Source organism: Narcine bancroftii, chromosome 6, assembly GCF_036971445.1.
Source record: "Narcine bancroftii isolate sNarBan1 chromosome 6, sNarBan1.hap1, whole genome shotgun sequence".
NCBI lineage: Eukaryota > Metazoa > Chordata > Chondrichthyes > Torpediniformes > Narcinidae > Narcine > Narcine bancroftii.
In genome coordinates, this window is record NC_091474.1 from 145,259,556 (window position 1) to 145,285,117 (window position 25,562).

Consider the following 25,562-nt stretch of genomic DNA (forward strand, 5'->3'; position numbering starts at 1 on the left):
CATTGGGAGATCCTCACTTTTGCTGCAGACAGACCGAAGGTTCTCAATGTCAAACGAAGAAAGTTTCATCTCATTCTTGCATCGCCCCCTGCATCAGCTACAACTGCGTATGCTGGGGGGGGGGGTCGTCGTCATGATCAAGGAACCTCCTCTTTCCCATCGCATTCACCTATGCTCACGCCTGATCCGTCGCGGCGCCTGCGCTTTGGTTGACCGCGCGGGAGGGGATGCGAACCTCGGAGCGGCTCAAACGGCGGCTGCGCGCTGAGAGTCTCCTCCCCGCCCGCCGTCATGGCTCGAGCGACGTGAACGCGAGCGGAGTGCGGCTGGTCTTGGGTTGCTGATCGCTGCTGGGTCAACGCGGAGCCTGATGTGAAAAAAATAGTAGTCACTCGGCGACCGGAGGAGTGGGGGAGAAAGGGAGATTTGTGCGCATTGTTGGGGGCGAGGAAGAAGGAGCTACCATGCCGGACCAGATCACAGTGTCGGAATTCGTGGGCGAGACGAACGAGGACTACAAATCCCCGACCGCCTCCAGCTTCACCACCAAGATGAGCCAGTGCAGGAACACGGTGGCTGCTTTAGAGGAGGTAAGGTGCAGCGCCCCTCCTCCCTCCCTCCCTCGGCAAACTTCTCCCCGCCGCCCTTGCCGCTTGGCCGGGAGCTGATCCCATTCGCCACCACCGTGGCTGCCGGCTCGGCTCGCCTCTCCCCTCCCCTCTTCTGCTCGGCGGCTGAGTCCAGATCCAGCCTCAATGTGTGCGGCGACACCCCATGCATGTTTCATTGACCATAGTCACTCTGGGAACTCGGGGGGGGGGGGGGGGAACACGACCGAGGGGCAAAGTACAGGAGTCAAGAAAGAAACCGAGGGGGTAAGGGGCTGCTTGTATCCTGGGGTACATCGGTGTCGGGAATGTTTTCCTCCGCTGACTGAGCCTTATTCAGCCTGGTATCGTTTCCTTTGCCAGTGGAAGGAAGGCGTCTTGCATTGACGGCGATTCGTGGGGTTTAAGACAATGTTGGAATGTTTCCTTTCGGAAGGTTGCCATTCATTCTGGAGTCGAGCTATTTCTGGGAAAAGCCAGTTTAGGTTTGAATCGACAGTGTAATGCGTGATTAAACTTTAAATTGATCTCGCTTGGTGTGTTCTCTCTATATATTAAAAAAACACCATTGTATTTTTTTTAAGAAAGTGATGCCTTTTAGGAATTATGCTTTTCTAATACCTGCTATTTGCAGGCGACTAGTTTTAATATGGTTGAGACAGAGGATGTGATTCCAGTCTTCAACACCATCAAACATACAAGTCTCTGACAGGATAAAAATTGACACGTTATGAACTCTCAGACGTCGAAATCATTTCCAGCATTTTATTGAATTGAAAAGCTCCAAATCGTGCTCTTCCCCCCCCCCCCAACATTTTCATTGACCTTAAACACCGACTTTCTTTCTCTGCAGATGTTGCCTTCCAACATTTTCTGTTTTATATTTTGAGATTTGGTGGAATTTCCTTTCTCAACGTGGTTGTGATTTGCAATGTATTTTAAATGAATGTTCTTATTATTAAGTTTTAATACATATTTGTAAATCATCACATCACAAAAGTGAAAATAGAATGAAATTCTGCAGATGTTATTCCATTTGTCTCCAGACGTACTCTATCCCTGCAATGGATGATTTCATTTGAAAACAAAACAGACAAATAGTTATTTTAAAAAGTTTTGAAATTATTGGTCTTGGCCAAGTGAACTTTTGTTTCATCCCATCTATAAGCCCAAAGATTTTTTTCATGCATTTGTAGTTATGAGATTAGCAATAAATCCACTTCAATGAATACATTTACTCATACAGTTAAAAGGAAAAATTGTAGATGTTAGAATTTTGAATAAAAAAGAAACAATGATGGAGATGCCCAACAGATCAGACAGCAGCTGTGGAGAGAAAATATTTCCTGCATTGTTTTTAACTTGGATGACATCATGCTACCTAAAATTTCTATTCCTGTGTGCTTGTGAGACTGGATTTGATAATTGCTTGTGTATAAGCTGAAAGAATAATATCTAACAAATCTATTTTGCATAAAATTGGCTTTTAAATAAGGTCGACAAATTAAAAATCGAGGTTTTAAAATTAATTTCATTTGTTAATGAATCTAGGCCATCCTATTTCCCCCATTTGGAAGGACTATAAGCAGATGCCTGTTATTTTGTTGTCTCATTCTGTTTATATTCTTGGATTTATTCAGTAGTATATAGGAAATGTGTGTAAGGAAGGAAATGTGATAGCATACTTATTTGACAGCTGTTGGTTTTCTGTGCACCACATTATGATGTAAGTGGATTCTTCTTGGCAAAGTTGCAACTTTTTTCTGTGCTTGTATTCCATTTGTTATAATGAAAATGATATTGATAGTGACCTAGTACAGCAGCTAGTGTGGTTCACAAAATGTTATCTGCTGGATTTCAACAGATGTATTATTGAGAATAAGATGATGTGACATCTCATCATTCATAATTATTATGGACCAGAAATGTGCTGCAATATATTTTTTAACAAAGTAAGGTATCTGTGGCAGAGTGGAAAATTGATTTTAGTTTCTTCTCCACATAGAATTAGTTTTCAGGGGACAATTAAAATGATAGTGCATATTATATGATTATGAAGACTGCAGAGATTTATTTCTGGCATAAATATTAGTAGCGGTCAAATCTTTTATTTCACAGAATATTGGGAATTATTTGTTCAGTATGTTATTTATTGGTAATATTTATATGAAATATAAATATTATCAAATATGTTTAAATAAACTGCAGATAATGATCAGGGTGTTGCTTATTAATGTATTTTAAAGTGAGCATTTTTTCATTCCAAATGTGACATATTTTCTCAATTTCTAGAAATATTTCTAGAAAAAAAACAGCAAGCTTGAAATATTTGAAGTATAGCAGAATATTTAGGATTTTGAACATAGCAGAATGTCCTAATTATCAATAGGTATATTTATTATTAGGGAATGAGGTAGTTAATTGGTGACCTCCAAGTACTGATTGATTACTGGATTTGCACAAAGGCTGAACTTTGACTGTTCATGTAGAATTCATATCCTGCTAACCAATAGAAACATTGTAGCACATTTGCAAAGACATTTTTAACGCACCATAGCTATTGGAACTAAATTTCAGAAATGCATTAAAAAAAATTTGTACATGTTTGGAAGTACAGCTAAAAGCTAGTTATTTTGTACTCCTTAGCATCTGTGTCTTGGAGAAGAATTAAAATAATTAAAATAACTTCATAAACTCGTGTGTCTTTGCTTTTTCGAGCAATAACAGATTTTTGTTTTTTTCTGAAAGGAATTTATTGCAGAGGGTTTTCTCATAATACAATAATATTTTGTGTAATAAAAGAGTCTGGTGTCAATATGAGGAAGGTGCATCGAGGGCCTGACTGGGACACCAGGATTAAGAGCCGGTCGATCTGCTCGCCACTGGGCGACTCTCCAAAATTGTCTCCCTATTCCTGCCTAGTAAGAGTCTATGTCTTTCTTAGTATTAGGTATATTAGTGAGGCTTTATCTATAAACTTGGTGAAGGCAGTTTATTATGACGACAGCACGGTTAGCATAGTGGCTTGTGCAATGCTGTTACAGCGTCAGCGAACGGGATTAAATTTAAATTTTTAAGTTACGGGAATTACCTGGTTAAAGTGAACTTTATTTAATTAACAACTACATTACTGATTTTTTTTGTCAATTACTTTACATTTTGCACTGTCATCTTTTAGGTGGTGTATTCTTAATACAAGTGTATTAGTTACGCATTGTAACATTGTTTGGAAAATTTGTATTTCTGGCATCTGCGATCGCTTGGGGATTTCACTGTATTTTGAATCTATTGGAAAACTTGATATCATCCTAATGAATTATTTGCAACTTCAGGCTTGTATCTTAATTTGCTATATTTGTAGTTTTTTTTTTAATTTCTGCTTGTAATTTGTCATTTATTCACCTGCTTCTGCACCTTTTCAGAAACTAACTTTATTATTTAATGTGCCTTTAACACTCTTTCACTTAACTCCATCATCATTTTTGAAATTAATCTCTCCTGCCCTCAACCTTACCACAGATATTTGCATTTCTCCATCTCCCTTTTGATTGAAACTTGCTTTAGCCCTGCCTCCTGTACTCAGTAGTCAGCATTTTCTTGTTTTTTTTTATGGAACTATGTTACTTTGCTTTTTATTGAAGTAGACAACCCTATATTTAATGAAGAGGGTTGAGGATGCTCAATTGTCAAATGTATTAAAATCTGAGTTTTATAGATTGTTTTTTTTTAAATCAGAGGATGTTGGGTTCAAGAAGGAAAATGTGCACAAAATACTGAATTGGCCATGATTTTAAAATTCAAAAGTTCAAACTTATTGTCTGAGTACATGCATGACATCACATATAATCCTGAGATTCTTTTTCCTATGGTCCAGGCAAAATTTCTATTTATCGATAACTAAACAATAAGAAAGCTATTATACAAAAGAAAGAAATGGTGTAAATACAGAAAAAAATAAATATTCAGTATAAATAATGTGTAAAGTAAGACTCCTTGATTGAGTTAGTCTGATGGTTGAGGGGTAGTAATTATTCCTGAACCTGGTACAATGAGTCCTGTGGCACCTGATGGCAGTCAGCTTTAATGACTGCAGCTGCTCTCCAGCAGCAGTGTTTCATATAGATATTTTGATGGTTGGGAGAATTTGCCTGTGATTTACAAAGGCTGAGTCCATTCACTTTTGCAGGGCTTATCAATTGGCGGTATCGATGCAGCCGGTCAGCATATTTTCCACTGCACATCTGAAGGTTTGCCAAGTTTTCTGATGACATGCTGAAACTCTGCAAACTCTTGAGGAAGTCTAGGCATTGCCATTAGTGTGTTGGGTTCAGGAAAAGTCCTCTGAGATTGTGACTTTCAGGAATTTAAATTTGTTCACACACTTCACCTTTGATTTCTCCCAATCATCACTGGATTTTACACCTATGGTTTTCCTTTCCTAAAGTTTACAATCATCTTGTTGGTCTTGGTGACATTGAGTGTGAGGTTGTTAGTACAACATTCAGCCGATTTTTATTTTTTTCTTTTCTTTATTTATCTATTTATCTATTTATTTTTTAAATTTGAATTTCCCTCCTGTATACTGACTCTTTACACAGTCCACTACCGTTGTATCATCAGCAAATATCTAAATGGTGGTGGTTTTGTATTGAGCCACGCAGTCATAGGTGTAAAGCAAGTAGATCCAGAGGCTAAGTACACAACCTTGTGATGCTTTTGTGCTAATGGAGATTGTGGAGATGTTTCTGCCAGTCCTCACAGATTGTGGTATGGAGGTAAGGAAATCCAGGATTTAAATGCATGGTGGGGTTTTGGAGCCCAGTCTTGGACCATAAGATATTGGAGCAGAAGTAGGCCATTCTGTAATTCTATCATGAGCTGATCTATTCTCCCACTCAGCCCCATTCCTCTGCCTCCTCCCCATAAATTTTTATACTCTGACTGTTCAGATACCTATCAATCTCTGCCTTAAATACACACAACGACCTGGCCTCCACAGCTGCCCATGGCAGTAAATTCCAGAGATCACCACTCTGTTTAAAGAAATTCATCTGTATCTGTTTTAAATAGGTTCCCTTCAATCCTGAAGTTGTGCCCTCTTGTCTTTGTCTCCTCTACTATGGGGAAACAACTTTGCCACACCTACTCTCTCTCTCGAGTCCTTTCAACATTCAAAATGCTTCTATGTCCCCCTAATTCTTCTGAACTCCAAAGAGTACAGTCTAAGAACCATCAAACATTACTCGTGCTAATCCCTTCATTCCAGGAATCATTCTTGTAAATCTTCTCTGAACCCTCCCCAATGCCATCCTTCCTTAAATAAGGAACCCAAAACTGTACCTCGTACTCTAAGCTAGGTCTCACCAGTGCATTATAAAGCCTCAACATTATATCCCTATTCTTCTTGAAATGAATGCCAACACCTTCTTCACCACCAACTGAACCTGGAGGTTAACCTTTATTATCTCCTGCACAAAGATACTCAAGTCCATTTGCACTCCAAATAATAGTCTGCTCTTTTATTCCTTCTACCAAAGTGCATGGCTGTACACTTTCCAACATTGTATTTTATTTGCCACTTTGCCCATTCTTATAATCTAAGTCTCTCTGTAGTTTCTCTGTTTCATCCTCCACCAATCTTTGTATTATCCACAAAGCCATTTATTCCGCAATCCAAATTATTAACATGCAACGTAAAAAGAAGTGCACCCAAATGTGGACCCCTGTTGTACATCAGAGGTAACCAATAGCTAACCAGAATAGGTTCTATTTATTCCCACTCACTGTTTTCTGCTGATCACCCAGTACTTTACCCATGCTAGTATTTTTCCTGTAATTCCACGAGCTCTCGTCTTGTCAAAGGCCTTTTGAAAGTCCTAATATACAACATCCACTGCATGTCCTTTGTTTAACTTGTGGTTCACTCAAAAAATTGCACTAGGTTTGTCAGGCAAGAATTTCCCTGAAGGAAACCATGTCAACTACTTGAGGCTTACTGCTACTGTTATTTTATTTTGTTTACACTGGAAATTTCACTAAGTAGCTAAATTCACATTATACTTCAACCTCTCGTCTGTTTGCTTGATCTGTTCTATCCCTTTTTAGACACTTTGCATGTTTCTTGCAGCTTGCATTCCCACCCAGATTTGTTTTGTACTGTTTATAAATAAGGTACTGAAATTAATTTTGAAAGGATCTATTCCCATAGGATTGAGAGTTTATAAATTTGAGTGTCTTCTGTTGTTGTTGTGTTTACCTCAGTTGTTATAAGGCAGGGGTGTCAAACTCAAATTCACGGAGGGCCAAAATTAAAAACTTGGACTAAGTCGAGGGCCGAACTAAATATTTACTGAAAATTTTCAACAACATCTGCATGTTTTCTCTTCTTTCAACATATGTAATGTTAAACTTTTTCTTATTAAAATAAATGTTTAATAATAGTTTTGGATAAACTCTTTCCAGAAGCATTAACAAATGAGAAATAAAATATTCAATAAATAATATTTCTCTGGAGGATTTGTCAAATGTTGCTAGTGTGCTGTCGAATAGTAAAATCTGAGGGCTATTGAGAATGTGGGAGAATAACATGATTCCTGAAACAATCCAATGGGTGACTGATTGTGGGCATGAACTCTAGTAGGGTTATTTGCCATGCCCTTTTTCCATTGGTACAGATATCCTTTGATTTACACACTTTTCAAGTTTTATGCCTAATGAGCTTGTATCCAGGTGCAGGACCATTTTTAACCAGGAATATATTTATCACTGTGACATGAAACTATTGGAAGATCGTTTTATCCTGAGATTAAAGTTCATAATCCTTACTCAGGCCTGTGTGCGGGAGGGCGGGGGTTTGCGGGCGATTGGGTTGGACAACGACAGTGCGGGGGCATCGGCTCTCGCTGCAGGGCGGCATCTTGGTGGATCAGCGGCCCCGTCACCGTGAGTCGCGGGTCGGCCTGCGGCAGGGAGGGGGAGTGGCCAACGGTCCTGGCGAGGTCAGGCCCGAGGCCTCCGGTTCCAGGCGCTGGGAAGCGGCCTTGGCTTCCCCCGACACCGGCCAGGCCCCAAAACCAGAGTCCACGGTGAGACCCTGCAACGTAAACAGAGGAAGTGGGGGCGATTAGCGGGCTGACGCCAATGCATTCTGGGATTTGTAGTATTAGCTGTGCATGCGCTATACTGGTGCGGCGGCCAGCGGGCCACCTCTAATACATTTTTGAAATGATCTTGCGAGCCAAATATAATTATATCGCGGGCCAAATTTGGCCCGCGGGCCAGAGTTTGACATGTGTGTTATAAGGTATTCATTAAGACCTTTTTAAAATTGTGGTTACAATGCTTAATCATAATTGGCTTTGAAGCTACAAAGCTGTTATGTACAAATATTTTGAACCAGATGATTTTTTTTTGTTTGACTTATTTCTGCTTTTAATTCTTTTCAGATAATATTTCTACTTCTGAACAAAATAAGCTTTGTCTTTTTTTTAAAAGAAAAGAGTACTCTAATGGTTTGCGGTCGCCACTTTTGGCTGACTGTATGATGATAAGTAGAACAATGGGCTAAATTCTCTGATAAATGATGGATACCCTCGGGTATGGAATGACAGCTTTGCATAAGCCTGGAGATGATTTTTGAAGTACCGTTCAGACAGTACAAAAGACATTGTTCAGGTTGTTAACTCAAATTAGTATCTTTGGATCATCATGGATGACAACACAGTCCTTTTGTGGTTGTGATGGGTGTGATGGGATTCTGTTGTCATTCTTAATATAGGTTAAGTGCACAATGAATAGAATCATTTTGATTGAAGAACGCTCCCATGGAAAATTAGTGTTTCATTTCTTTCACACTCTCAAAATTTTTGAGTCAACAATAGATTTTACGTAATGTAAACCATGCATTTAGAATGGCACATGATGGACTAAAAATAGTCTATCATCTACATACATGGTATTTACAATCAGACTTGTTTTTTGAATATATCAATCAGTGATATTACATAAAGTAATATATTGAAATTAAATCAATTATCATTTCTGTGGATTCCATTTGGTTTTGGAACATGTATACAATTCTTTCATTTAAGATTACAAGACACAGCCTCTGGAATGCAAAGAAAATGGGGGGAAAAAAAATGCACAAGGAAAAGAATATTATAAATTTGTTGGACCAGTGGTTTAATTATAGAAAAATTCAATCTAATTGATGGACTTTGAGCTGTGTGTAAAAGAGATTGACAGCAAAGTTTCTGCTGTACCTAGGTCAGCTTTACTGTATGTTTTTGAAGATTTTGTAAGGGATTTGAGAAGCATTGCAAGTATATGCAGGGAATTTTTAAAAAAAGGACATTTATCATTTTTTTAAAAAACTTTATTCGTTCAAAAAACAAATAATATATGACATATACAGCAATTAAACATGAACATGAATATATATATAAATAAAAAAAGAAAAGAAAAGAACCCCCCCTCCTTCAGCCAACTCTCTTAAGGAGAGCCATAAAAAAAGAAAGAATATTAAAAGAGTTAAATATACATGTTAAAATCTAATCAATATAAATTGAAATGTAAATATTCTGAGTATAACAGCCACTTATTAATAAAAGAATTATAATTATCATGCGAAACATAAGTAATTTTTTCCATTATTAAACAATATTTCATCTCATTATGCCATCTATTAATATCAATCATATTTGTATCTTTCCACATACTAGCAACACATTTTTTCGCTACGGATAAAGCTAAATATACAAAAGCAAGCTGGAATTTATCTAATCCCAAACCTTTCAGAGGTTGCAAACTACCCAATAAAAATACTGTTGGATCTAAAACTATTTTAAACTTATACAGATATTCTAAAAACTATTGAATTTTCTTCACAAAAAATTGTATATGTTTACATAACCAAACAGCATGAAAAAAAGTTCCAACTGTATCACCACATCTAAAACACAAATCTGATTCATTAAAACCATATTTTTTTAGTTTTTCAGGTGTCAAATATAATTGATGTAAAAAAAATTTTAATTAATCATTGCATAATGTGCATTTATTAATCTAGTTACACTATCATAACAAATATCTAACCAATCATCTTCAGAAAAAATAAAACCAATATCCGCTTCCCATTTAATTTTAGATCTATCCCAACCCACATTTATCATTGATAATCCCTTGAAAAATGGGGAAGAAGCTGCAGCAGCCATTTTTGTTTTCTATGCTAACAATGAAATTTGGAAGAATACAGTAAGGGCTAATGTGAAGCAGTGCTGAGATGGAGATAGTGAACTGGTTTGAGCTCGTAGGAGGTAAATATTATCTTCACCCATCTCCCTTTCTGTCAGGAAGGTGTATGAGTATAGCCCTTTTCACACTGCTGATTCCATGGGTTAAATGGCCAATTTAGCATGTTCGTTCCCAATAATTGTGTGGTGTGAAAGGTCACAACCAGGCAGGGCGAGTTAAATTCAACTGGGTTCTAACACTTGGCTGGGTTCTGACATGTTCTCCCACCAAGTTAACCCACTAATCCCCTTCTGGTGATGTGAAAGCTCAACCTGCTCTCTCATTGTTACTGCTGGAGGTGCCCCCCCTCCCCCAAATGCCTGGTTGCCCATTAGCCAGTTAAATCATGGTTCAGTGGGAAAGGCTCCTAAGTGCAGCATGCTTGGTAACTTTTCCCAATTCCTAGGAAGTTTGGCAGTGTGAAAGGGACTTACTTATGAGTCCACACATCACTAGATTCACGGACAATGTCTTTTCTGCTGTTATTAGATATGACCTCAAACGATTAAAATGATTTTACATTTGCTCCATACCAACAGATATCTCTGTAGTACTATGTATGTGATGTCTAGTGGTCTGCTTGCAAAATAGCCTTGATCTTTGCATCTCGGTCTATGTGACAAAAATCTCGAACTTGTGCGTGTACAATTTCTCCTGTTTCAGTTGAGTTGTAAAATTCTGAACCCATTCAAAATATCAGGGACTGACTTGCATACAAGTATAGTGGATTCTGCAAGCCCAAATAATAAACAGAAATATATCTTGAAACCTATTCGTTTCACTTTTTTGTGAAGTTAAGTTTGAGTTGGTTGATGTCCTTAGTTAAATTATCATTTTATATCTTTTAAAGATTTTGCCATTCATTCTCATCTATTCCGACATGCATGAGAATGGGAGTGTGGCTTGGTATGACAATAACACCATCCATGGTAGTGGGATGTATAAAAAGGGGTGAATAGTCAGTCAGTATACAGGAGGGAGATTGAAAACTTAGATGAATGGTTCACCAACAACAACCTTGCATTCAATGTCACCAAAATGAAGCAGCTGATTGTTGACTTAAGAAAGGAAAAGCCAGAGGCGTACAATTCAGTGATCATTGGTGCATCAGAGGTGGAAATTGTGAGCAAATTTAAGTTCTTTGGAGTCGCTGTCTCAGAGGATCTTTCGTGGACCCAACACAGTAATGGCATCGTGAAGAAAGCACGTCAGCGTCTCTACTTCCTCAGGAGTTTGAGGAGATTTTGTATGACATCAGAAACCTTGGCAAATTTCTACAGATGTGCAGTCTGGTATGGGAACACTAATACCCCTGAGCATAAAGCCATCCAAAAGCTAATGGACACTATCACAGGCAAAACCCTCCCTACTATCAAGAAAATCTACAGGGAACACTGCTTTTGGAGACAGCAGCAGCAATCATCAAGGATCCACACCACCCAGCAAATGTGTATCCTGTGCACAGTTTTTTTTGCACTACCAATAAGTGGTAATTCTGCCTTGCATGCAGAAAAAAGTATCTCAGGGTTGTATGTGATGTCATGTTTGTACTCTGAGAATAAATCTGAAATGTGGGATATTTTTTGCAATCTGCCAAAAAGTGGATTTTGCACGTTAAAAGATCCAGCTTGTCTCAGTGATATCTTTTACAAAATTGTTAAGTTTGGTTGAATATAGGAGATTACTTTCAAAATTTCTGCTTAACACAGCAGGCTCTGGAGTGAAATCTCAATGTAATTTGATCAATTCTGAAGAAAAGTCCTTTGTATTTTGCCATCCCAAATTTGTCTACCAAACAAAATGTTAAGAAGTAAAGCCACTGAGTTAATAAATTTTGTCACATTTTGGTGCTATGAGAGCTTGAGAATTTAAAATCACACTTTATTAACGATCTGTACAATTGTTAATGTGCCTGAAATCTGTTGTTTGTTAAACTTCCAACTCTTGAATGTGAAAGACTTTAAATAATTTTTGCCTTTTAATGTTTACTGAGTGGCGCTCTGAAAGTTTGTGCAGAAGATTTGTTTTGGTACATTGTGCAAAATATTTCTAACAAGTGATTTTTGAGCCTCTTTGCTTACTGTTTAATTATTAATTGTTTTGCTTGAGCAAAAGAATGAAGAGAGGATTTCAGATTAGCACATGAAATGGATGTTCCCTTGTGAACAGGATCAAAATGGTGGAAAGAACAAAATTAACTAACTTTATGTTGTCAATACTTGTAGGTAGCACCAATCTGAATTTTTTTCACATTTGTTTTTTTTTCATCAATAACCACAAAGACAGAACATCAGACACGCATGTCTTATTTTGTTATGGTGAGTTTTCCAAATTCTGAATATGGATAACCACATTTAATTGGTTCAATTTTAAATTATTATTAGTTGTAGTATTTGTAGTACTACTTATTCAGAGGGTTCAGCAATGAATTAACCTTGAAGTACATTAAAAGTTTGAATGTGCAAAAGCACAACTTGTTTTTGTCGCCAATTTATTTATCCCAGAAATTGAAAATTTATACATTTCACTGTAGTGTTTATATTAACTAAAAATACACTGTTAATCTGTTTTGTTCCCAGTGTTCCTAGTTCTCAGAAATTATATTTCTGGCACTTGGGCTGGCGGGTTCATGAGACCAGATCTGGTAACAGATACTAATCTAGCTAAAATTTAATCTGAACATGATAGAATATTGCAGTAGAATTTTTATCCTGAAGAATTTAGTGGTTATTTGCTATCCATGTTAGAAAGTAGCAGAAGTAAGAGTGATAATCTTTGAAACCATTAATCAGTAATTTAAAAAAAAACAAATCAAAGTTGGTTTACAAATCTACAAGTGCAATGGAATCAAGTTAGGTCTGTTAAATGGCAAAGATCGTATTCATGGTCAAGCATCCTGTATCTCTGCTCTGCTACCCTTAACTGTGATTGACTTTGATTCTCCTGAGGAAGTATAAGGGCTGACATACTTTCTTCATGATGGCATTAATATAATAGGTCCAGGAAAGGTCCTCTGAGATGGTGACCCCAAGGAATTTAAAGTTGCTTACTCTCCCTACCTCTGATCTCCAATGATTACTGGATCATACACCTCTGATTTTCCTTTCCTTAAGTCTATAATCAGCTCCTTGGTCTTGCTGACATCAAGTGAGAGGTTGTTGTTAGTACATGATTCAGCCAAGTTTTCAGTCTCCCCTTTGATACCGACCTCTACGGTGGTATCATCAGCAAATTTGTATATGTGGTGTTGTCTTACTAAGCCACACTGTCATAGGTGTATACGTAACCATGTGGTGCTCTGGTGCTGAGGAAGATCGTGGAGGAGATGTTCTTGCCATTCTGCACTGATTGGGGTCTGGAGGTAAGGAAATCCAGGATCAAATTGCACAATGGTCAAGTCATTTTTATGTATCATTCATACCATGCTCGCGTGGAAAAGACAAGATGGTGTTTCTCCAGATCATGGAGCATATTTATATAAATAGAAGTTAGAATAGTTAGACATTGAAACATTAAAATATTAAGATGTATAAAGGTCTAAGGTGCAGTATCCATATATGTCCTGGGAATTCAGGAGCCTCATGGCTTGGGGGGGGGGGTGGTGGAAGACTGTTGCCCAATATGGACGTAATGTTCTACGGTACCTCCTACCAGATGGCAGGAGGGAGAACAGTTTACGTGAGGGGTGTGTGAAGTCCTTCACAATGTTTGTTGCCCTTTGCTTGCATTGAGTGTTGTAAATGTCCTTCATGTTAGAAAGAGGCTCCCAATGATCTTTTCCGCTGACTTCACTATCCTCTGCAGGGTCTTGTGTCCGAGGAGGAACAGGTTCCAAACCAGGTGGTGATGCAGTTGGACAGGATGCTCTTAATACATCCTCTGTAGAATGTAGTGAGGATTGAGGGTGGGAGGTGAACTTTCCTCAGCCTTCGCAGGAAGTAGAGGTGCTGCTGGGCTTTTTTGGCTATGGAGCTCCTGGTGTTAAGGGCCCAGGTGAGATTCTCTGCCATGTGCACTCCAAGGAACTTGATACTCTTGACAACCTCAATAGTTAAATTAGCATGAGTAGTTGCTAGAAAATGTATTGCAGTCATTTGGAAACTGGATATGTCTCTAACGTTGCGAAGGTGGCAATGCTGAAATTCAAAGTTGTATCCCTTTGGTGGAAAAAATTACTTGCAACCTAAGAAATAAAATATTCTATGCTTTTAGAAATTTGGTGCCCATATAATCAAATAATGGGATTAAATTTGTAGTGACATCCTTTTTACCCCTCTGGCCCTGGAGAATCCTCCTCTGTATGTTTGTGTTAGAACCGATGGGTTGTATGGCCCAATGTCTCTCTCTGCAATCCAAGATTCTTTGTTACTTTTTATTTTTAAATCTTTTTATACATTTTTTTGTTTTTCAATTTGTATTTTTTTTGGGAGGGAGGGATTTTGGGGTGGTTGAAAACTGATAGTATGTAATCAATTTGTTCTCTTTTTTGATATCTGTATATTATAATAATTGTAGTTACTGCATGTATGGAGTATTACATAAAATATTCAAAAAACCGATGAGATGACATCTGCCATAGGCCTGTTGCTGTGGTAGGCAAATTGGAACTGATCCATGTTGCCACTCAGACAGGAGCTGATGTGCTTCAACACCAGCCTCTCAAAATACTTTATCACTGGAGTTGAGTACCACTGGTAAATGGTCACTTAGGCAGGTTACCACTTACCAGTACAATTGAAACCTGTTTTGAACAGGTGGTTACTAGGGCCTGTCAGAGAGATGTTGAAGATGTAAGTGAATACAGTAGTCATTTGGTTGGGGCACGGGTTTTTGCTATTCGGCTGGTTAGTTTTTAAAGAATGGCAACTTATTATTTCCTGACAGTGAAAGAAAAAAAATATTTAAAAAATTCTGTTACTTGGGTAGGTAATATTTCTGGGCTGAAACGTTGGCCATCTATTGTGTTCCAGGGACGCTGCCTGATCCACTGAATTCCTCTAGCACTTGCTCCAGTCTTGCTCCAGTTTTCCAGCATCTTTAGACTTGTGATTTACCTCCTTGATGAAAGCTATGATTCACATTTCAAGATGTTGTTTGATAGACAGCAATGCACCTTGATGGTGATCAGGTTTAACGTGTGTCATTCTTCCTCTCATGGGAGATGGTCTCTGCTATAATTACCCTGTCAAAAATTTTAATGGTTTTGAAGTGATATTTAATTGATGTGTGGCCACTGGAATCGCAGTGGACACGACGAATTAACCACACAAGACGTTTCTAGAGTGAATCAAGCCAGAATCACGTGCTAACATCATCATGCATTGATGTCACGTGGCTGGTTCGATGCCTCCTGGGAATTGTAGTGCCGCCATGGCACTGCTATGTGCCCCCCGCTCCCGGAACCGGCAGAAAGGTTTTTCTGTTTTTTTGTCTCCTCTGTGATGGACTGTTGGCTGCTGCAGTGGGGAAGACTTGACAACATGAGCTGGTTTAAGGCTGTCAATAGCGAAAGAGTGTGGCTTCCCTCCAATGTCCAAAATACATGTCGACCTAGTTTGAGTATACTATAAGGCCTTTTCTAGGGCATCTGTAAAGGTTGACCAAGTCTTCTCCTTCGTACGAAGACATACTCGCAGTTTTTGAGGTCTTCAGGTACAAAAGAAGAGTTTTCTCCATGTGGTGATGGTAGTAGAGGGGTCGATTTTTCCTACGGGTCTCCCTTAGCCAGCTCAACAGCTTAGGATCATCGCTGGAGTTGGAATGGTAGGGGATGAGCTCCCCTGGAACCATCAATGGTATGTCGTATTTGAGCTCCTCAGATGAAGCTTGGAGGACCAATAATACCCAGGGCAGCTCATCACCCCAGTTCGGGCCCTCTAACTGAGCCATCAAGGCTGACTTGAGATGTTGATGAAATCTTCCCACCATTCCATTGGCCTGGGGATGATAGGCATTTGTGTGATGAATTGTTGTACCAAGCAAGTGAGACAAGGCCATCCACAGCGAGGAAGTAAATTGTGGTCCTCTATCCGAAGTAACATGCGCCAGTAGACCAAAACGAGACATCCATGAACTGAGGAATGCCTGTGCACATGTCTCTAGTAGCATCTACCTTAGGCACAGCCTTTGCCCACAGTGGAAACCTGTCTATTACTGTAAAAAGATAACGGTATTCTCTTGAAACAGGAAGGTGACCAACTATGTCCATGTGGACATGAGCAAAAGTCTTGAGTAACTGCTGGGAAGGACTGCGTTGGTGCCTTAGTTGCCTTAGTTGGTGCTGAAGTTTTGCTTTTTGGCAGACAATGCAGGACCTCATCATTTGTTTGTCTTTTTAAAGACCATGCCACACGAACCTGTCTGAAACCATACAGTCGATCTAATTGATGGATGTGAGAGACCCTGCACAGAGTTGAATACTCGATGTTTCCATGATGTCAGAACTACTGGGAGTGGGTGTCCCGTTGATATCACAGAGGAGTAGTTTGCCATTAACTCCAAACTGGACATCTTTCAGTTGCAGGTTCGTCATTGCAGTCCGATTAGCATTTGTCTTGTAGACATGTTCTTAGGCTGTGGATAAAGCTGTGTAGTCAATACCTTGATCTACAGACAAAACCTCGAGTGGAGCAGAGCGGGAAAGTGCATCAGCTATTACATCGTCTTTTCCGGAAATATATAGTATTTTTGTGGAGAATTCTGAAATTAATGATAATTGCCATTGTTGTCCTGCTGACCAGAACTCTGCGACCTTGGAAAATGCAAATATTAAGGGCTTGTGGTCGGTGTACATAGTAAAATCCCTGTCCTCCAAAAAGTAATGGAAGTGTCAAATAGACAAGTAAATGGCCAAAAGCTGCTTATCAAAAGAACTGTATTTCTTCTCTGCCTCATGAAGATGGTGGCTGAAGAATGCTAACACTTTCCATTGCCACATGACATTGAAGTGCACCTCTTATGGCCATACTGGAAGCATCTGTAGAAAGGGCGGTGGCTGCATTTAAAACTGGGTAGCTCAGCATAGTGGCATGAGTCAGCAAATCTTTTGTCTTCAAACAGGCATTGTTTGGACGCGCACGCACGCAGGAAGCGGGAGGACGGAGCGGGGCTCACGGTGAGGAGAAGGGAGATAACAGCGGCGCAGCCATGAAGTGATGGGAGGTGTTATGGCTGGCCTCTTAGGGAGCCCTACAAGGCTGGAGGGAATATCCACTGCCGGGACCTCTGAATTCCCGCCCCCCAAGGCTGCTGCTGGCGGAGTGGGTCGCAGCCGCTCTCCTGCTCGGTCTTGCAGCCACCAGGCCTGGCGGCAACCATGAGGGAGGACGTGAGGATTCTGCTGGTCGGGGAACCTAAGGTTGGGAAGGCATCTTTGATTATGTCTTTGGTCAGTGAGGAGTTTCCTGAAGAGGTTCCTTTACGAGCAGAAAAAATCACTATCCCAGCAGATGTCACTCCAGAGAAGGTCCCCACACACATAGTTTTTTTTTGGATTTAATGATTGTTGCCTAGTTGTCTTTTCACTAACAGAAGCAGAACAGACAGAGGAGCAACTTCACAATGAAATTTCCAAGGCTAACGTGATCTGTATAGTGTATGCTGTCAACAGCAGAACTTCCATTGACAAGGAAGAAGCAGGCACTGTTTCCCCCTTCAGTCCAATGGATGGTTCTGGCATTTCTAGACAGTAAATCGAAAGGAGGCTTCATGATATGAGCTGCTACCGGAAGAAACTGACAGTAAAATTTTACCATTCCCAAGAATTCTTGTAGGCTTTTAACTGTAGCAAGTCTTGAGTACTTGGTACTTGGATGGCAGCAGAGTCGCGCCTTCCTGAGTAATCCTATGCCCCAAGAAATTAAACATTTCTTGTCCAAAAAAGCATTTATCTGGATGTGTACGAAGATGTTCCAAATGTTTATCTTTCGTCCCACTGGTCACAAAAATGTCATTGAGGTAAATGAAGATATTGGTCATACCAAGTCCTAAAGCATCCATCACCCATTGAAATGATTGAGTGGCATTCTTTAATCTGAATAGCATTCATAAAAATGCAAAGAACCCAAACAGGGTAATTATTGCTGTTTTTAGAATGTCTTCTGGCTCTTCTGGTACTTGGTAATAACCACACACCAAGTCGATTTTGGAGAAGATCTTCACTCCATGGAAATTAGCTGAGAAATCCTGAATATGAGGTATTGGATAATGATCCGGGATGGTGGAGTTGTTAAGCTGCCTGTAATCTCCACAAGGTCGCCAATCTCCATTGTGTTTCAGGACCATGTGTAATGGAGATGCCTAGGGACTGTTGGACCTATGAATTATGCATCGTTCCTCCATCTTGGAAAATTCTTCCTTAGATAAGCACAGCTTCTCAGGAGGCAAGAGGCATGCTTTAGCGTGGATAGGAGGGCCCTTAGTACAAATGTGATGAGTAACACCCTGGTTTGCAGTGGAGGCAGAAAATTGTTGAGGAGTAATTTCTGGAAAATTTTCCAACAGCTTGGAGAATTCATCTACTGGTTTTCCTAATATTTGAAGGTGCAGAGCAGGGGTATAGGCATCTGCCAGAGGAATAGTCTGAAATGTAGTACCATCTATTAGCTGACACCCTTTTAAGTCAATGAGGAATGAATGATCCTGAAGAAAATCTGCACCAAGTAAAGGTTGGGATACTGCTGCTATAATTTATGGCCAAGTGTAGAGTTGATTCTTAAACTTGATGTTCATCTTTCTGGTGCCAAAGGTTGGAATGTTGGAACTGCTAACTGCTTGTAGTTGCAGTTCCATGGTCCATGATAGCATGTGTCAAAACCGATGGGTGGAAATACACTAACTTCTGAACCCGTGTCCACCAGAAATTTTTGCTGGGACAACTAGTCCCACACATACAGTGGGCTTGCAGGTTTCTTGCCAACCGCCACAGCCCTTACTGGCGGTTGGCCTGGGTGTTTCTCGCAAATGGGCAGGGTGGAAGGCACCTGCGGGCATTTGCTCCCCAATGCCTGTGGTAATAACACCAAGACGAGATGTCCACAGGCTGCTTGCTTGTCGTAGGGTGTTGTCTACTTGGAGGGAGTGATGTGTTAAGAGCACTTTTGTGTGACACGGGGTCAATGTTGGAGGGGTTGGTTGTACAAACTTGTCTTTCCTTGCTGTGCTTTTAGCCAGCCATAGAAAGTCTGTCTTCGCTGCTACAGCCCTTGGGTCTTCAAATGTACACTTGGATAACAAGACCCTAATATCATCTGGCATTTGCTCTAAAAAGAGCTGCTCTAATAACATTGGGGCTTTTCACCAGTTGCCAGGAACTGCATTTTATCCATTAGTTCTGAAGGGCTGTCGTCTCCCAACCCATTAAAATGTAGTAGTTTGGCTGCCCTTTCCCTATGGGACATAACATATACACATGATAAAAGTGCTTTAAAAGCATCATTCTTGCTGGTATGCAGTGGATCCCATAGAAAGTTGCCAACCTACTTAGCCACAGCCTGGTCCAGGGCACTGACAAAATAGTAATAACGAGTGGTGCCCAATTCAACGTGGTGAAGGTGAAATTGTGCTTCAGCTTGCTGGAACCACAGTTCAGCCTCAGCTGTCCAGAAAGGTGTTAGCTTCACAGCAATGGCTACAACGTCCATATTTGTCCAAAAATGCATTTTTGGACTCATCAGGGTCACCATTTGTAGCCACTGGAATCACAGTAGACGCGACGAAATAACCACCCAAGGCATTTCTACAGTAAATCAAATGGATTTACTCTTCATCACCCGTGCAACCTTTTAAAAGCCTGAATCGCACTCGACATGTGCTGACGTCATCATGCACTGATGTCGCATGGCCGGTTCGATGCCTCCTGGGAGTTGTCGTGCCACCACAATGCTGCTACAGATGCATTTACTTCTCTACTCCTAGAAGAATGATCCCTTCTTCTCTTGATTGTTTACATAACTGAAACCCCACTCACTTGTGTTAATTTAATGTCTATGCAGCTTCCAAAGATAATTTTGTTAAAGTTTGTTGCCAAGAATTGGGCACAATATCCCTCTTACCTCCTAATCAGTAATTCTTAAAAGCTGAGTCGACCTTGCTTTTATCCTCTTTGCCTCTTTTCCTTTTCAATTTTTTAATTGTTTTTTGTAATAAGTACTGTACAATGAAGGAAAGGGAATGAAACTGAAAATAGTGCGTGCGTGCGTGCGTGCGTGCGTGCGTGCGTGCGTGCGTGCGTGCGTGCGTGCGTGCGTGCGTGCGTGCGTGCGTGCGTGCGTGCGTGCGTGCGTGCGTGCGTGCGTGCGTGCGTGCGTGCGTGCGTGCGTGCGTGCGTGCGTGCGTGCGTGCGTGCGTGCGTGCGTGCGTGCGTGCGTGCGTGCGTGCGTGCGTGCGTGCGTGCGTGCGTGCGTGCGTGCGTGCGTGCGTGCGTGCGTGCGTGCGTGCGTGCGTGCGTGCGTGCGTGCGTGCGTGCGTGCGTGCGTGCGTGCGTGCGTGCGTGCGTGCGTAAATTTCAAACAGTGTAAACTCTTTTTAAAATTTTTTTATAAACCACATTGATCAAGATACATACATTTTCCTTTTCAAATATATAGAATATCGTTTTCTCCCCCCCGCTCCTTCCTCCCCTCCCATTCATTTAAAGTATAGAATCTAAGATACATTAAATCAGTCAAACAATGTTGTCACTCAATAAAAATAAACAAGAAATTCCACTGAGTCATTTCTTTTCATTTCCTTCTCCTTCTGTCCTTTTTGGTGGTAGATGTCCCCGGTAGGTTTTCTCTATTGTGTTTCATGTATGGCTCCCATATTTGTTCAAATATTGCAACATTATTTCTTAAATTATATGTTATTTTTTCTAATGGAATACATTTATTCATTTCTATATACCATTGTTGTATTCTCAAGTTATCTTCTAATTTCCAGGCTGACATAATACATTTTTTTGCTACGGCTAGGGCTATCCTAACAAACCTTTTTTGTGCACCATCCAAATCAAGTCCAAATTCTTTGTTTTTTATGTTACTTAGGAGGAAGATCTCTGGGTTTTTTTGGTATATTGCTTTGTGTAATTTTATTTAATATCTGGTTTAGATCTTCCCAAAATTTTTTCACTTTCTCACACGTTCAGATTGCATGAATTGTTGTTCCCATTTCTTTTTTACAATGAAAACATCTGTCAGATACTGTTGGGTCCCATTTATTTAACTTTTGAGGTGTAATGTATAGCCTGTGTATCCAGTTATATTGTATCATACGTAACCTCATGTTTATTGTATTTCTCATAGTTCCAGAGCATAACTTCTTCCATGTTTCCTTCTTTATCTTTATGTTTAAATCTTGTTCCCATTTTTGTTTAGTTTTACCATTTGTTTCCTCATTCTCCTTTTCTTGCAGTTTAATATACATATTTGTTATAAATCTTTTGATTATCATTGTATCTGTAATCACATATTCAAAATTTCTTCCCTCTGATAACCTCAGACTGCTTCCCAATTTGTCCTTCAAGTAGGATTTCAGTTGGTAGTATGCCAACACTGTATCTTGAGTTATATTATATTTATTCTTCATTTGTTCAAAGGATAGTAATTTATTTCTTGAAAAACAATTTTCTATTCTTTTGATCCCTTTTTTCTCCCATTCTCTAAAGGAAAGGTTATCTATTGTAAAAGATTTTGCGTCAGTAATAGTTTTGGTAATTGGTAATTTGTTTTATTCCTTTCTACATGAATCTTCTTCCAAATATTGAGCAGATGATGTAATACTGGAGAATTCCTACATTGTACCAATTTTTCATCCCATTTATATAATATATGTTCAGGTATCTTCTCCCCTATTTTATCTAGTTCTAATCTAGTCCAATCTAGCTTTTCCCTTGTTTGATAAAAATCTGATAGGTATCTTAATTGTGCGGCTCTATAATAATTTTTAAAGTTTGGCAGTTGTAAGCCTCCTTGTTTATACCATTCTGTTAATTTCTCTAGTGCTATCCTCGGTTTCCCCCCTTTCCATAAAAATTTCCTTATTATTTTCTTTAACTCCTTGAAGAATTTCTCCGTCAAGTATATTGGCAATGCCTGAAATAGGTATTGTATCCTTGGGAAAATGTTCATTTTAATACAGTTTATCCTTCCTATTAGTGTTAGTGGTAAGTCTTTCCAATGCTCTAAGTCAGTAAGAGTTAATCTTGTAATCCGACACTTCTCCATATTCCTTCAATTTCTTATGTTATTCTTTTATTGATAATTCTGGTTCTGTTAAGTATACGATAACGTCTTCCGTAAATAAACTGATTTTATATTCCTTGTCTTTTATTTTTATCCATTTTATTTTCTGTTCTTATCAATTCTGCTAGTGGTTCTATAGCTAACGCGAACAATAAGGGTGATAGTGGGCATCCCTGCCTTGTTGATCTGCTTAAGTTAAATTGCTTTGATATATATCCATTTACTGTTACTTTCGCCAATGGCCCCTTATATAATGCTTTAATCCAATTAATATACTTCTCTGGTAAACTGAATTTTTGTAATACTTTGAATAAATAATTCCATTCTACTCTGTCAAAGGCCTTCTCTGCGTCTAAAGCAACTGCTACTGTTGGAGCTTTATTCCCTTCTACTGCATGAATTAAGTTAACACATTTACAAATATTGTCTGTTGTTTGTCTTTTTTTTAATAAATCCAGTTTGGTCTAGATTTACTATTTTAGGTACATAGTCGGCTAATCTGTTTGCTAATAGTTTAGCTATTATCTTATAATCTGTGTTAAGTAAAGATATTGGTCTATATGATGCTGGTGCGAGTGGATCTTTCCTTGTCTTTGGTATTACTGTAATTATTGCTGTTTTGCATGAATCTGGTAAGCTTTGTGTTTTATCAATCTGATTGATTACTTCCAGGAGGGGAGGAATTAATAAATCTTTAAATGTTTTATAGAATTCTATTGGGAATCCACCCTTTCCTGGTGTTTTATTATTTGGTAGTTTTTTTTATTATCTCTTGTATTTCTACTATTTCAAATGGTTCTGTTAATTTATTTTGTTCCTCTATTTGTAATTTTGGTAGTTCAATTTTAGTTAAAAATTCATCTATTTTGTCTTCTTTCCCTTCGTTTTCAGTTTGATATAATTGTTCGTAGAATTCTCTGAAGTTTTCATTAATCTCCGTTGGATTATATGTGATTTGTTTGTCTTTTTTCCTTGATGCCAATACCATTCTCTTAGTTTGTTCTGTCTTAAGCTGCCATGCTAGAATTTTGTGCGTTTTTTCTCCTAGTTCTTAATATTTCTGTTTTGTCTTCATTATATTCTTCTCCACCTTATATGTTTGTAGTGTTTCATATTTTATTTTTTTTATCTGCCAATTCTCTTCTTTTAGTTGTGTCTTCCTTCATTGCTAATTCTTTTTCTATATTTGCTATTTCCCTTTCCAACTGCTCTGTTTCCTGATTGTAGTCCTTCTTCATCTTGGTTACATAACTTATTATTTGCCCTCTGATGAACGCTTTCATTGCGTCCCATGGTATAAACTTATCTTTCACTGATTCCGTATTTATTTCAAAGTACATTTTAATTTGTCTTTCAATAAATTCTTTAAAATCCTGCCTTTTAAGTATCATGGAGTTTAATCTCCATCTATACATTCTTGGAGGGATGTCCTCTAACTCTATTGTCAATATCAGGGGTGAGTGGTCCGATAATATTCTAGCTTTATATTCTGTTTTTCTTACTCTGTCTTGCATATGAGCTGATAACAGGAATAGGTCTATTCTTGAGTATGTTTTATGTCTACCCGAATAATATGAATATTCCTTTTCCTTTGGGTGTTGTTTCCTCCATATATCCAAAAGTTGCATTTCTTGCATCGATTTAATTATAAATTTGGTTACTTTTGTTCTTTCTGTTAATTTTTTTCCCAGTTTTATCCATGTTTGAATCCAAATTAAGGTTGAAATCCCCTCCTATTAGTATGTTCCCTTGCGTGTCTGCTATCTTCAAAAAAAATATCTTGCATAAATTTTTGATCTTCTTCGTTAGGTGAATATACATTGAGTAAATTCCAAAGCTCCGAATATATCTGACATTTTATCATTACATATCTCACTGCTGGATCTATTATTTCCTCTTCTATTTTAATTGGTACATTTTTACTGATTGATATAGCTACTCCTCTAGCTTTTGAATTATATGACGCTGCTGTTACATTTCCTACCCAATCTCTCTTTAATTTTTGTGCTCCATTTCAGTTAAATATGTTTCTTGCACGAATGCTATATCAATTTTTTCTTTTTTCAGTAAATTTAGCAGTTTCTTCCTTTTGATTTGGTTATGTATTCCGTTAATATTTAAAGTCATATAGTTCAACATAGCCATTTCATACTTTGTTTATCTTCCCATTCCGTTTCCTCATCATCACCTTTCCTTCTTATCCATTTCTGCTTTCTTGTTTTGAACACTTTATGAGACAACATTTCTAAAACATCAAACGTTTCCCTTATTCTCCTATCTAAAATTTCTTTAACCCCACTATCCCCTCCCCTTCCTGAGTTGCCCTTTATCCCTTGTCGGGCAACCACATCTCCCCTCTCCATTTGGATTTGCGAATTCACTCGCAAGCGTCAACTGATTTCGCAGTGACTGTAACTCCTCCCCACCCAGCCCCCCCAGAAAAGATTTCAATTTTCATATATAACAAAGGTCACTCTTTTAATTCCCTCCTTACTTACTCTCTTCCCTTTCATTCCCTTATTAATTCTTATCTATACTCTATATACTTTCCTTTAAATACGGATACACTCATGTACACACATATACATACATACACACACACACACACACACACACACACACACACACACACACACACACACATTTATTTATATATATATATATATATATATATATATACACACCCATATACACACATACATATAGTTTGTGGTCATTTTTACTCTCGTTACACGTCTTCATCTCTCTGCCTGTTTTGTAGTTGTTCTGCATATTTTCGTGCTTCCTCCGGATCCGAGAATAGTCTGTTTTGCTGCCCTGGAATAACTATTTTAAGTATCGCTGGGTACTTTAACATAAATTTATGACCCTTTTTCCATAGTATCGTTTTTGCTGTATTAAACTCTTTTCTCTTCTTCAGGAGTTCAAAACTTATGTCTGGATAGAAAAAAAATTTTTGACCTTTGTATTCCAGTGGCTTTTTGTCTTCTCTTATTTTCTTCATTGCTACCTCCAATATATTTTCTCTTGTTGTATATCTTAAGAATTTTACTAAAATGGATCTTGGTTTTTGTTGTGGCTGTGGTTTCGGGGCTAATGTTCTATGTGCCCTTTCTATTTCCATTTCTTCCTGTAATTCTGGTCTTCCTAGGACCCTGGGGATCCAATCCTTTATAAATTCTCTCATATTCTTGCCTTCTTCATCTTCCTTAAGGCGCACTATCTTTATATTATTTCTTCTATTATAATTTTCCATTATATCTATCTTCTGAGCTAACAGCTCTTGTGTCTCTTTAACTTTTTTATTAGATTCTTCTAATTTCTTTTTTAAGTCCTCTACTTCCATTTCTACGGCTGTTTCTCGTTCTTCCACCTTGTCCACTCTTTTTCCTATATCTGACATGACCATCTCTATTCTATTCATTTTTTCTTCTGCAATTTT

The 25,562-nt window shown here is 38.7% G+C and overlaps 1 protein-coding gene across 2 annotated transcripts in view; it reads left to right on the forward strand.

Annotated features, from left to right (window-relative positions):
* The first annotated feature begins 290 nt into the window (after positions 1-290).
* The window catches only part of asap2a (ArfGAP with SH3 domain, ankyrin repeat and PH domain 2a), a 218,325-nt gene continuing 193,053 nt past the window's right edge, over positions 291-25,562 (forward strand). For both annotated transcript variants that reach the window (XM_069886255.1, XM_069886254.1), the window contains exon 1: positions 291-590. In XM_069886255.1, the coding sequence (XP_069742356.1) occupies positions 465-590 (126 nt within the window). In that variant the 5' untranslated portion in view covers positions 291-464. The remainder of the gene's footprint in view (positions 591-25,562) is intronic.